Below are 14,281 nucleotides of genomic sequence, written 5' to 3'. Positions count from 1 at the left end.
ATCTCAATGTGAATACATTTATTAAAAGTAACCCAAAGATTTCATAAAAGGAGTTACTTACTTTTGATTTCACAAGGATCTTGTAGGACTTTTGTACCAAATGTGGCATAAGAAAATTTTCTTTTGAGGGAGAAAAATCATTTTTATCATTATTTATTTGATAAAGCATGTGCTCATATACAGCTGTAGATTCCAATGGCTCAATGCCATAACTGATATTCTCCAATTGCAAAGATCCCCTAGATAATTAAACACATAAAAAAAGAAATAAAAAGATAATATAGATTTTCCACTGAGAATATAAATCACCACTAAATAAGAACATTTCATAGAAATTTAATAGTGGTCTTTGTAGTCTAAAGTCTAAGAATCATCCCTTCTTACATGGATAAACTTTCAAACTTAATTTTACCAATTTCTGTCTATTATGTCATTTAGGATTACTGTGGTTTTAGTATGACTGAGGAATGTGAATATTCCTCATACTAGGGGGAGTTTTCCTGCATAAATTCTATGACTGCAAGCCTGGGATGGAGACAAAGAGATAAGAAAAATGATAAGAGGAGGAAGAGATAAGTATATGAGAAGAAATAACCAAAGCCTATTTTCTTTGCTTTCACTCTATCCTTCAAGATGTTTCTAAAAATTAAAGAGTCATGCAAAATTTTCAATCATGTACGCCTCTGGAATATGCCATTACCTGAGTCCAGAACAGATGCTAAGCGTCACAGCTGATTTTGGAACTTCTGTGGCATATCCTTGATAAAAGCAATGGCCCTAAATGGGAGTATATGAAGATACATTTATGAATGATTTTAAATAAAGTTTTGGTTTACCGTTACTTCCTAGTCATCATCAAACATTCAGATTTACTCATTACCATATATTATTCACCAGATATCCCACTTCCTTGTTACCTACCCATAGCCTATTTCTCTTAAACCACTTTTACCTACAAGTAATGACTCTTGCTTTTCTTCTGCAAAATAATTCTTGCTATAATTCTAAGTTTTTGAAGAATAACTTTCTTATCTTTTCTTTCTCAGCCACAATTTTCTTGTTTTTTTTCTAACTTGTAAACATTTTTTCTGCTTTACTCTGTTCTATGATCTTAGTTTATTTTACAGTATTATGTTTAATGACTCAGATTTTTTTCTTCTATCAGGTTAATTTTTTTATTTGAGTATAGTTGACATTCTTGAATATATAATCTATAACTCCTAACTCAATATAAATAATATTAATTTGACTTCCAATGTTAACATTTCACTTTTTTTCTAAGTTACCCAAAAGTATCCTGATATTTCCTCATTTTTATTTGTCTTTAATATCTCACCATATTATTCAATCTATTTAATATTTCACCATCATTAGTTCAAGCTCTCTGTACCATGAACTTTCACAGCATGAGTTTATCCAGGCCTGCCCCTAATATTCTCATTCAGTGAATATTCCCTTTTCCTGCCTTAAAAATTTGCTGATATCTAGAGTCCAACCTATTCCTTTAATGCTGTGCTATAAAAACTTCAGTGTTATCACATTCTCACCTATGAGTTAGTTTATATGTTATTCCTCCCAGATATACCTCTCCATCAGGAACCATCTTTCTGGTCAGAGTTTTAGCCTTTATTTTGTTAAAACAGGAAGCCCTGAACCCTCCATCCCTAAAAAAACAAAAGCAAAAACAAAAACAAAGCAAAACAAAACAAAAACAAAAACAAAAACAAAAAAACTAATTCAGCAGCAATTCACAGACATATTTCCTTTATAAGGAAACAGAAACTAATAAAAGGCCCCTGCAAACTCTGGAAGAATGCAAAATCAGACTCACCCAGCCAATTTGAAGATTTGGCATACCCTTTCCACAAGGACACTGCCCCAGTGCACTGCAATATGATCAGAAAAAGACACTCTGGCTCCCAGCTTGACCCGGAGCACGAGAAGGGTTTGTCCATGTCTAGTGCCCCAATTTTTCTGGAGGGGTTATCCAAAGAACTAGAACCCATTTCACCTGTCTTGGAGCTCTAATAGATTCAACAAAATCTAGCCAAAATCCAGGCAAAAATGGAGATGGTGACTTAGGCTAGTAGACACTATTGATTTCTCCCCCTGTGTCCCCACTAAACACAGAGTAAATGGACAAAAAGATGCCAGCTTTGCTTCTCCCTGGGGAAGAAAAAGTTGATCCATGCATGCAGTTTTCTTACTTCACCAAAAGTTCCCAAAGAATTGGCATCTGTCTCAACAATCCTGCAGTATAGACGGACCAAGAATGGTAGAATTGCCAGGGTGAGAATAGAGGCAGAAGCTTGTCAGGGCAGATGCTACTGATTCTCTCTCCTGCCCAACACAGAGCAGAAAAAGACAGATGCATGTTTCCTTTTGGAGAGATAAAGATTTGGTAGAGGCCCCCATAATCATTGGCCAGGATGACTTGTTAGGATCCTCTTATGTGCAGGGCCCATCAGTAAAGACAATTGCTAGTTCAAAGCAATTAGTTTTGCCTAAAGAGCAGAAACCAAAGCAGAGTCAAGTAAAATGAAGGATCAGGAAAAGAAGTTTCAAACAAAAGAAGATATCTCTGGAAACCAATTCTAATGAAATTAATCTAAATAGTTTACTTCACAGAGAATTAAAAATGCTCAAAGAGGTCAAGGGAGCAATGCTTGAACAAAGTGGGAATTTCAAAAAAGGATAGAAAATATTTTCTTAAAGTGTGAAACAGATGATAGAATTAAGATGGAGGAGGGGAAGGGGACCCTGAACTTGCCTTATCCCTTGAACATTGCTAGGTAAATATCAAATTATTCTGAACACCCAATAAATCAATCTGAGGACAGAGAACAAACTGCACATCTACAGGTAGAGAGAAACAGCCACATTGTGGAAAGTAGGAACTGCACAGATTTGATTTGGGGGAGAAGAGAACTGTGGGTGCTGTGAAGGGGAGGGAACCCTGATTACGGAGAGAGGAGTGAGAGAGAAAGAGAGGGAGAGAAAAAGAGTGAAAGTGTGCACAAGGGATTGCACAAGAAAAACTGTCCCAAAACCACTGACTGAGAAAAGGAGAGAGGCTGATTACTATAAGTTTTTGTAAGCAGCAGAGCTCAAAGGATGAAGTTTTAGAAGTCCACACATCACTGGGGTGGTGCCTGGTGGGCTTAGCAAGTGGGGAAGGTGGGCAAAAGTCCAGGAACAGGCAGCACGGTCTGAGAATCTCATGGGTTGAATGGGGAAAAACAGTTCCCCTTCTTTGAGTGCATTTGGGAGTGTTGGAATTGCCTTTCTAAGGACGAAATAATTAGTAGTGTCTGACTCCTGCCCGACACTGTGCTGCCTTGTTCACTAGCACAGAGACAGAGACACCAGCTGAGGGCAGTAAACCTTAACTTTACCATAAACTCTGAACTGCTGTGTGGTCATATGACTGGTTTCGGGGACAAACTGGCACTGGCCAGAGTGTGGCAAGACCCCTAACAGATCAGCATGTGTCTATACTACCTGGAGCACCTGGGTGGCTCAGTTGGTTAAGCATCCAACTCTTGATTTTGGCTCAGATCATGATCTCATGGCCCTGAGATTAAGCCCCACATGGAATTTTGTGCCCAGCAGGGAGTCTGCTTAAAATTCTCTAACTCTCTCTCTCCTTCCCACTCTGCCCCCCTTCTCCCATAAATTAATTTAAAAATATTCTTTTCCAAAGAAAAAAACAGAAAGCTTATTCAAATAAATAATGGCTTGAAACCCTCCAAATGTATAGAAGAAAATTAATATCCAGATATAAAAGTTCAAAAGACAGCAAATAAAATGTTCCTAAAGAAATTCACATTGAGATATATTATAATTAAATTGTCAAAAGTGAAATATAAAGAGAAAATTTTGAAGGCAGCAAGAGAAAAGGGATTTACCATATATAATGGAAGAACATTAAGACTTTCAGTAGATTTTTCAGCAGAAACCTTGCAAGCCAAAAGTCTGTGAGATGATATATTCAAAGTACTGAGAAGAAAAAAAGTCAACCAAAAATATACACTACAAATCTGAAGAAATGAATAAGAGACTTCTGTTTCCTGGTTCTGCATGTGAGGAGCTTGGAAGTCAACACTCTACCATAACAGAATGCAAAAACCTGAACAGACTGAAAAATCAATAAGTCCTCTTGGATTTGCAAGAGATGTAAGGACCCAAGGCAAAAATGACATACTCCAGGGTTGAAGAGAACACAGAGAGTTGCAGATTACTGAAGTAGAGAATCAGTAGTGAAAAGTGCTGCTGGAACCAGTACCAGGGCATGTAATCCCGATTATTTTTTTAAGATTATTTTTAAGATTATTATTATTATTTAAGATTTTTAAGATTTAAGATTACTATTATTATTTTTTTTAATATAATTTTTTATTTTTTATAAACATATATTTTTATCCCCAGGGGTACAGGTCTGTGAATCACCAGGTTTACACACTTCACATCTATAAAGAACTTAGCAAACTCAACACCCAAAGAACAAATAATCCAATCAAGAAATGGGCAGAGGACATGAGCAGACATTTCTGCAAAGAAGACATCCAGATGGCCAACAGACACATGAAAAAGTGCTCCATATCACTCGGCATCAGGGAATAAGATTACTATTATTTTTTAAGATTTTTAAGATTATTTGCTAGAGAGAGAGATCAAAAGTAGGCAGAGAGGCAGGCAGAGAGAGAGAGAAAAGCAGGCCCCCTGCTGAGCAGAGAGCCCAATGTGGGGCTCGATCCCAGGACCCTGGGACCATGACCTGAGCTGAAGGCAAAGACTTAACCCTCTGAGCCACCCATTGGCCCCTGTCATCCTGATTATAACTGATGAAATGTTAGATCAGTATGGACAAATCTGGAAAAAAAATTCCAGAGAACTCACGAGGAAGCCCCCACAATTTTGCAAGATTTACCTACAGGAGCTTGACAAAGGTGCCACAGTAAATATCAGAGAAAAAAAAGCCCTCATATTATCAGCAATGGGAGGGGAAATGAAACCATTCTGAAATACATCAGATACTCTGTTCATAAGAGGGCCTGCATTCAGGGGAAATAAAACTGAGAAACACCTGTGAATGCAAAGGCATAAGTTCACTACAAAATTGAGACTTAATCATAAGATTGTAGGATACCTCCTCTCTCCCCACATCTCACCAACACTAAATATATTTGTAGCAGTTTCTTGTACCCAACTAACAAGAAAAAGGTTACAAGGCATACAAAAAATCAAAAAAACAATTTGAGGAGAAAGAGTAAGCATCATAATCAGACATGGTAAAGGATGTTTCCCAAGTCAGGGTAGCTCTCACCACTATACCTACATGACAAGACATACAAATTAGAGTTTCTCAAGTAGAAATGAAAGGGTGCTAAACAATGATATAAGGGCATAAAAATGAATGAAACTCATTGGTAAGGGTAAATATACAGAAAATTCTGAATACTCTATTTCTGAGATACTGGTGGGTAAATCACTTTTAATTCTAATACGAATGTTAAAAGGCAAAATATTAAAACTATAACTAAAATATGTTAAAAAATACATAAATATAAAATAATGTAAATTGTGACATTAATAACATATGTGTGAAGGGGAGTTATAAATTTCTAATTTTTTTTATGTAATTGAAGTTATTTGTTTAAAATACACTGTCATAGCTATACAGTATTTCATGTAAGCCACATGGTAATCAAAATGAAAATACTAATAGAAATTACACAAAAGGAAAAGACTAGGAAATAAAAAGATAAAAAAAATCAATAAAACACAATAGAAGACAGGAAGATAGGAAAAGACAGACAAAATAACTACAAAACAAACGCAAAACAATTAATAAAATTTTAATACTAAATAACTTCACTATCAATAGTTTAAATGTAAACTCCATAAACAAAAGACATACAGTGGCTGAATAGGAAAAAATACACACACACACACACACACACACACACACAAATTGGGCATGGAGCCTACTTAGAAATAAACAAAAGCTAAAACCAAAAGAATAAACTAAAGCCAAAGTAGCAAAAATAAAGAAATAACAAATATTAGAGCAGAAATAAGTAAATAAAAAGGGCAACCTTCTCAGGTCCCCTCTTTCTTTGGGAGCTTTGTATTACCACTCAAGAAGAAGAAGAGGAAAGAAGAAGAAGGGGAAGGAGGAGGGGGAGTGGACAAAGAGGAAGAAGAAGAAAGAAGAAAGTAACAGAAAAAAATCATGAAACTTAGTCGCTTTTATGAACTTAATAAATGAAACTGACAATGGGCACCTGGGTGGCTCAGTCATTAAGCATCTGCCTTCTGCTCAGTTCATGATCCCAGGATCCTGGGATTGAGCCCCACATTGAGCTCCCGGCTCTGTGGGAAGCCTGCTCCTCCCTCTCCCACTCCCCCTGCTTGTGTTCTGTCTCTCACTGTCTTTCTCTGTCAAATAAATAAATAAAATCTTAAAAAACAACAACAACAACAACAACTGACAAATCACCAGCCAAAACAAGAAAAAAAGAGAAAACACAAATAGACAAAAGGAGAAATGGAAGCAAAGAAATTAAAACTGAGGTCATAAAAATAAAAAGGATCAAAAAAGAGTACTATTAATAATTATACACCAACAACTGATTATTATAGAAAATGGACATGTTCTTAGAAACATGTTACCTACCAAGACTGAATCATGAATAGAATTTTTTTTAAGATTTTATTTATTTATTTGACAGAGATTACAGGTAGGCAGAGAGAGGAAGGGAAGCAGGCTTTCTGCTGAGCAAAGAGCCCAATGCGGAGCTCCATCCCAGAACGCTGGGATCATGACCTGAGCCGAAGGCAGAGGCTTTAACTCACTGAGCCACCCAGGCACCCCCATGAATAGAAAATTTGAACAAACCTAAAACAAGCATGGAGTCTTGATAAATCAGTAGTAGAAATCTCATAACAAAGAAAAGCCTCAAGCCAAATGAACTAATGAACTCTTCCAAACATTTAAGTAAAAATCACAACATTTCCCATACTTTTCCAAAACATTAAACAGGAAGGAAAACTTCAAAACTATTTTATGAGGACACCATTACCCTGGTATAAACCCCACATAGTCCACAAGAAAACTATAATAACCTTCATGAATATAAACACAAATTCTCAACAAAATACAAGTAAATCAAATATGATGTCATCCAAAAATGTAAAATGATTATACACCAAGACCAAGCTAGATTATCCCTGTAGTGCAAGGATGGTTTAATGCACAAAAATCAATTAATATGATAAACCATATTAATAGTACGGAGTATAAAAATCACACAATCATCTGAATACAGCCAGAGAAAAAATAGCAAAATTCAACATACTTTCATAATAACTCTCAAAAAACTAGGAATAGAAGAAAATTACCTCAATATAATAAAAAGCCTATTTATGAAAGGCTAATTATAAAACTAATGTTATATTCAACAATGAAAAACTGAAAGCTTTTCCTCTAAGATCAGAAACAAAGCAAAGATGCCCATCTCACCAGTTCTATTCAACCTAGGACTGGAAGTTACAGCAATTAGAAAAGAAAAAGAAATAAAAGGCATCTAAATCAGAAAGGAAGAAGTAAAATTGTCTTTGTTGGCAGAAGACATGATCTCATATATAGAAAACCCTAAAGATTACACACACACACACACACACACACAAGAATTCAATAAAGTTGCAAAATACAAAATCAATACACAAAAATGCAATTAGTTGTATTTCTTTTTTTTTTTTTACTTTTAATTTTTTATTTTTTATAAACATATATTTTTATCCCCAGGGGTACAGGTCTGTGAATCACCAGGTTTACACACTTCACAGCACTCACCAAAGCACATACCCTCCCCAATGTCCATAATCCCACCCCTTCTCCCAAATCCCCTCCCCCCAGCAACCCTCAGTTTGTTTTGTGAGATTAAGAGTCACGTATGGTTTGTCTCCCTCCCAATCCCATCTTGTTTCATTTATTCTTCTTGTACCCACTTAAGCCCCCATGTTGTATCAAAACTTCCTCATATCAGGGAGATCATATGATAGTTGTCTTTCTCCGCTTGACTTATTTCGCTAAGCATGATACGCTCTAGTTCCATCCATGTTGTCGCAAATGTCAAGATTTCATTTCTTTTGATGGCTGCATAGTATTCCATTGTGTATATATACCACTTCTTCTTGATCCATTCATCTGTTGATGGACATCTAGGTTCTTTCCATAGTTTGGCTATTGTGGACATTGCTGCTATAAACATTCGGGTGCACGTGCCCCTTTGGATCACTACGTTTGTATCTTTAGGGTAAATACCCAATAGTGCAATTGCTGGGTCATAGGGCAGTTCTATTTTCAACATTTTGAGGAACCTCCATGCTGTTTTCCAGAGTGGCTGCACCAGTTTGCATTCCCACCAACAGTGTAGGAGGGTCCCCCTTTCTCAGCATCCTCGCCAGCATCTGTCATTTCCTGACTTGTTGATTTTAGCCATTCTGACTGGTGTGAGGTGATATTGCATTGTGGTTTTGATTTGTATTTCCCTGATGCCGAGTGATATGGAGCACTTTTTCATGTGTCTGTTGGCCATCTGGATGTCTTCTTTGCAGAAATGTCTGTTCATGTCCTCTGCCCATTTCTTGATTGGATTATTTGTTCTTTGGGTGTTGAGTTTGCTAAGTTCTTTAGAGATTCTGGACACTAGTCCTTTATCTGATATGTCGTTTGCAAATATCTCCTCCCATTCTGTCAGTTGTCTTTTGATTTTGTTAACTGTTTCCTTTGCTGTGCAAAAGCTTTTGATCTTGATGAAATCCCAATAGTTCATTTTTGCCCTTGCTTCCCCTGCCTTTGGCGTTGTTCCTAGGAAGATGTTGCTGCGGCTGAGGTCGAAGAGGTTGCTGCCTGTGTTCTCCTCAAGGATTTTGATGGATTCCTTTCACACATTGAGGTCCTTCATCCATTTTGAGTCTATTTTTGTGTGTGGTGTAAGGAATTAGTTGTATTTCTTTACTAACAACTATCTATAAGGGAAATTAAGAAAACAACTCCATCTGCAATGGTGCACACATATGCACACACACACCAACACATACACAAAACCAATAAAATATCTAGGAGTAAATTTAACCATGGCAGTTAAAGACTTGTACTCTGAAAACTAAAAGTGCTGATGAAAGAAATTAAATAAGACACAAAGGGAAAGACATTCTGTGTCCATGGATTGGAAGACATAACATTGTTAAAACTGTTGAATAGGCATTTTCCCGAAGAAGATACACAAATGGCCAACAGGTAATGAAATATACCCAACATCACTAGTCATTAGGGAAATACAAGTCAATGGCACAACGAAGTATCACCTCACACCTGTTAGGATGATTATTATCATATTAAAAAAGACCTGAGAATTTCCAATGATGTAGAGAAATTGGAACTGTTGTACACTGTTAGTGGGAGTAAAATATGGTGTAATTACTACAGAAAACTGAGTCAAAGTTCCTCTAAAAACTAAAAAAATGAATTACCATATGATCTAGTGATGTCACTTCTGTGCAGTTACTCAAAAGAACTGAAATCAGGATCACAAGGAGATATTGGTATTCTTTTGTTGACAGCAGTACTATTTTAAATAGACAAGATGTGGATACCACCTAATGGTCCACCAATAGATAGGTAGATAAAGAAATGTGGTATATACATTCAATGGAATACTATTCAGCCTTAAAAAAGAAGTAAACTCTGCAATATGTGACATGTATGAACCTTGAGGACATTATGCTAAGCAAAACAAGCCAGTTACAGGAGACAAATATTGCATGATTCCTTTTATAGGAAATATAAATATTTAAAATGTTCAAATTCATACGTCCAAAGACTGGAATGGTTCTTTCCAGGGGTTGGGGAAAGGGGGAAATGGATAGTTACTAACCAATGAGTACAAAGTTCCATTCAAGAAAGATAAGTTCTAGCATCTTCTATAAAATATCATACTTATAGTCAGTAATAATGTTATGTATATGTAAGATTGGTTAAGAGAGTAGAACTCATGCTAAGTATTTTATCACATAAAATAAAATATAAGTAAAAATTAAGAAAAAGAAATATGGCTGAATATTTCACAAATCAATGAATGACATAAACATTTGGATTCCATGAGCTGTGTGAACTGAAAAGGTAATGGACCCAAAGTAACCCACAACAACAAAAATGCTAATTAGGAATTAGAATAAATAATAAAAATATCTTCAAAGTATTCTAAGAACAGTGTTACATAACCTATAGAGGAACACCAATTTGAATGATAGCAGATTTCACATCAGAAGTAATTAAGGCTAGAAAGGCTAGAAAGAAATGCCACAGCAATTTCCAAGTACTGAAAGAAACATACAAACATAAACTCTATTATCTGGGAAATTTATCCAATAAGAATGAAGGAAAAAGAGAGACTTTTTCAGACAAAAGAAAACCAGGAGATTTTATCACTAGCACACATATCCCTAAAGAATATCAGAAAGAAATTCCAAAAATGAGAATGACTATTACAAGAAGATATGGAACATCACGGATTTGGGAAAACAGAATAGGTAAAAATAGTGGTAAATATAATGGACTATCTTTTCCATCATGAATTTTTAAAAATCATATTTAGTAGTTGAAAGAAAAATCATACAATATCATGTGATGTTTGAGATATGGAAAGGAATATTTTGGCAATTATATTTTTAAAATGCAGAGGATAAAGAAACTTACATAGAAATAATTTTTAGTATTTCAGTTGATCTAGTAAAAAGTCCACAACAGTACAGCTATTATAAGTTATATATGTATACTATAATATCTAAAGCAAATGTTAAGAAGACTATAAGGAAAATACATTAAAACACTATAAATAAGTGATGCCATTCTAAAAATATTCAAGTAACAAAGAAGAAGGCAATAAGAGAGGAACAACAGAATGAGAAACACAGGTAAAAAGGAGAGAAATACATGTGTATTATGGCAAGCAAAATTCCTAACATATAAATAATTAAATGTAAAAGTCTAAAAACACCAAATAAAATACTAAGTGCTAGGATAGATAAGAGAAAAGAAATCACCATGGCCCAACTATTCTTTATAGGAAACTTAACTTCAAACATAATAAGGTAGGTAGATTGAAATTAAAAGGATGGAAGATATATACCATCAAAATATTTATAAAAAATAAAGAGATAAAGTGAACTTATTAGCAAAGAAATCTACTAGGGACAAAGAGACTCACTATATATTCATGAAAGCATAAATCCATCAAGAAGTCATGACAATCCTAAATGCATGGGCATCAAAAAATAGAACTTCAAAATATGTGAATCAAATACTGATAGAGCTAAAAGAGAAAGACAGAAAAACACAATAATAAATGATGGATTCGATACACTGTATTCAGTTATTGATATACTAGACAGAAAATCAGTAAAAATACAGAATTGGACAACAGCATCAATCAACATGATCTACATGACATTTATGGAGGACTCCAACCCAACAGCAGAATACACATATTTTTCAACTATCCAAGAGCATTCATTAACACATATAATATATTGGATCATAAAGCAAACCTTCACCAATTTATAAGAGCTAAAATCATACAGAGTATATTTGCTAACCATAATGAAATCAAATTAGAAATCAGCAGACAACAAGAAAAATCTCCAAACACTTGGAAATTGAACAACACACTTTTTAAAATTCATAAGTCAAACAAGAAGCTTTGAAGGAAAATTTAAAAATATACATAACTGTATTAAAATGAAAATATATTGTTTCAGATTGAGCTCAACCTGTGTTGAACAGAAAATTTTAGCACTAAAATGCTTACTTACAACAGGAAAGAGGAAAGGCTACAGCTTGATGATATAAGTGTTTCCCTCAACAGTTAGAAAAGAATGGGAAAATAAACCCCAAGTAAGGCATAAGTGAAAAAAATAATAAACCTAAGGGCCAATGCTATGACATTAAAAATAAGTCAACAGAATGGAAAAAGCTGGTTCTTTGATCAATTCAATACATTGTAAAAATCTCTATCTGGATTGACAAGGTTAAGAAGAGAGAAGACAACAAACATTGATGTCAGAAAAAGAATACTCCCGTAGTCATTAGAAAGATAATAAAGACCATGATAAAATTACACCCCTAAACTCCGCACCTGAGATGGAATGGACCAATTCCTTAAAAACCACAAACCACCAAAACAATAAAACAGATAAATAAGATAGTCGTATAACTATGAAATAAACTTAACTGGTAATTAAAAATCTCCTCCCCCACACACATAAATCCCCAGTGACTTCAAGGAAGAATTTTACCAAATATCTTAAGAATTACCATGTACTTGACACAACTTCTTCCAGAAAATAGAAGAGAAGGTAATACTTCCCAGCTTAATTTATTAGCCCAATACAAAACTTAGACAAAGTCAGTACAAAAAAAGAAAGCTACAAACTCACAGACCAATATTTCTCACAAAATTTGATGACAACCACAAAACCAAAAAATTGTTAGCAAATAAACTCAGTCAGGAATAAAAAGAATTATATATGAGGACCAAGCTGTAACTTTACTAGATATGCAATACTGTTTTAAATATTTGAACATCAATAGGTGCAATACATCATATCAATAGTCTGAAAAAGATTTATGTGATCTTATCAACTGAGACAGAAAAAACATTTGATATACTTAAACACACACATTTTGATATTTAAAAAAAGTAGCAATCTAGAAATGGAGATTGTCCTCAACTTTATAAAAAGTATGTTTAAAAACAACCCTACAGGGCGCCTGGGTGGCTCAGTGGGTTAAGCCGCTGCCTTCGGCTCAGGTCATGATCTCAGGGTCTTGGGATTGAGTCCCACATCGGGCTCTCTGCTCAGCAGGAGCCTGCTTCCTCCTCTCTCTCTCTCTCTGCCTGCCTCTCTGCCTACTCGTGATCTCTCTCTGTAAAAAAAAAAAAAAAAAAAAAAAAAAAAAAAAAAAAAAAAAAAAAAAAAAAAACAACAACGCTACAACTAACATTGTCCTAAATGGTAAAAGAGTAAATAATTTATCCTTAAAATTGGGAAGAAATGAGGGTGTCGGTCCTCACTATTGTGATTCAACACAGTACTGTAAGTTGTAGCAAGCATAGAAAGGCAAAGCAAAGAATAGAAGCACACAGATTGAAAATTTTAAAAAAAATCCATATTTGTAAATGACAAGTCTATGTAGAAAATCTCAAAGACTCTACCAAACACACACACACACACACACAAAAAAAAAAAAGTTATCATAGAATTAATATGTAACTTCAGCAAGTTTGTAGGACATGAGATTAAAACAAAATGCATTTCTAGATAATAACAAGCATATAAAACTTAAAATACAATGCTATCTACAAATGCATCAAAGAAAATGAAATACATTGGTATAAGCCTAAAAAAGATGTACAGAATCCAAATGTTAAAATTACAAAATGTTAATAAAGACACATAAAGAAAGACCAAACAAATGAAGAACTCACTGAATTCATGGATTGGAAGACTCAACATAGTGAAGATGTCAATTGTCCCCAAACCGATGCATAGGTTTGACATAAGATCTACCACAATCCTAGCAAGTTTGTTTGTGTGACATAGAGCAGTTTAGTCTAAAATGTATATGAAGGGGTGCCTGGGTGGCTCAGTGGGTAAAGCCTCTGCCTTCGGCTCAGGTCATGATTTCTTGGCCCTCAGATTGAGCCCCATGTTGCGGGGGGGAAATCTCTGCTCAGCAGGGAGCCTGCTTCCCCCTCTCCCTCTGCCTGCCTCTCTGCCTACTTGTGATCTCTCTCTCTCTCCCTGTCAAATAAATAAATACAATTTTCAATAAATAAATAAATAAATAAATAAAATTTATATGAAAAACAAAATATCTTCAATAATCTAAAAATCTTGGAAGATAAGAATAAAGTTAGAGGAATCATTATTGTTTACATAAATGCTTAATATGCAAGTAAACTAGAGAAGACAGCATGATAGTGGCAGAATTATAAACACATAAAAGAACTGAACAGAATGAAGAACCCAGAAATAAAACCACAAAAATATGTCCCACTGATTTTCTAACCAAGATGCAAGAGCAATTTAATGTAGAACAGCCTTTTCTATCAGTGATGTTGAAAAAAAACACACATCCTCAGTCAAAACAATGAAAATGAATTCAAATCTCAAACCCTATACAAAGTTATATCAAAGTGAACATAAAATT

At 34.8% G+C, this 14,281-nt stretch overlaps 1 protein-coding gene across 2 annotated transcripts in view; it reads right to left on the bottom strand.

Annotated features, from left to right (window-relative positions):
- The window catches only part of LOC101673184 (A disintegrin and metallopeptidase domain 3-like), a 121,637-nt gene that overhangs the window by 90,559 nt on the left and 16,797 nt on the right, over positions 1 to 14,281 (bottom strand). For both annotated transcript variants that reach the window (XM_004777700.2, XM_045070997.1), the window contains exons 5-6: positions 701 to 777; positions 62 to 239 (exon numbers count right to left, since the gene is read on the bottom strand). In XM_004777700.2, coding sequence (XP_004777757.1) covers positions 62 to 239; positions 701 to 777 — 255 coding nt within the window. The remainder of the gene's footprint in view (positions 1 to 61; positions 240 to 700; positions 778 to 14,281) is intronic.

Source organism: Mustela putorius, unplaced genomic scaffold, assembly GCF_011764305.1.
Source record: "Mustela putorius furo isolate JIRA1106 unplaced genomic scaffold, ASM1176430v1.1 tig00003976_pilon_pilon_pilon, whole genome shotgun sequence".
NCBI classification, from domain to species: domain Eukaryota; kingdom Metazoa; phylum Chordata; class Mammalia; order Carnivora; family Mustelidae; genus Mustela; species Mustela putorius.
Note: the sequence above shows the minus strand (reverse complement) of the source record. Positions and strands in the feature narration are given on the sequence as shown.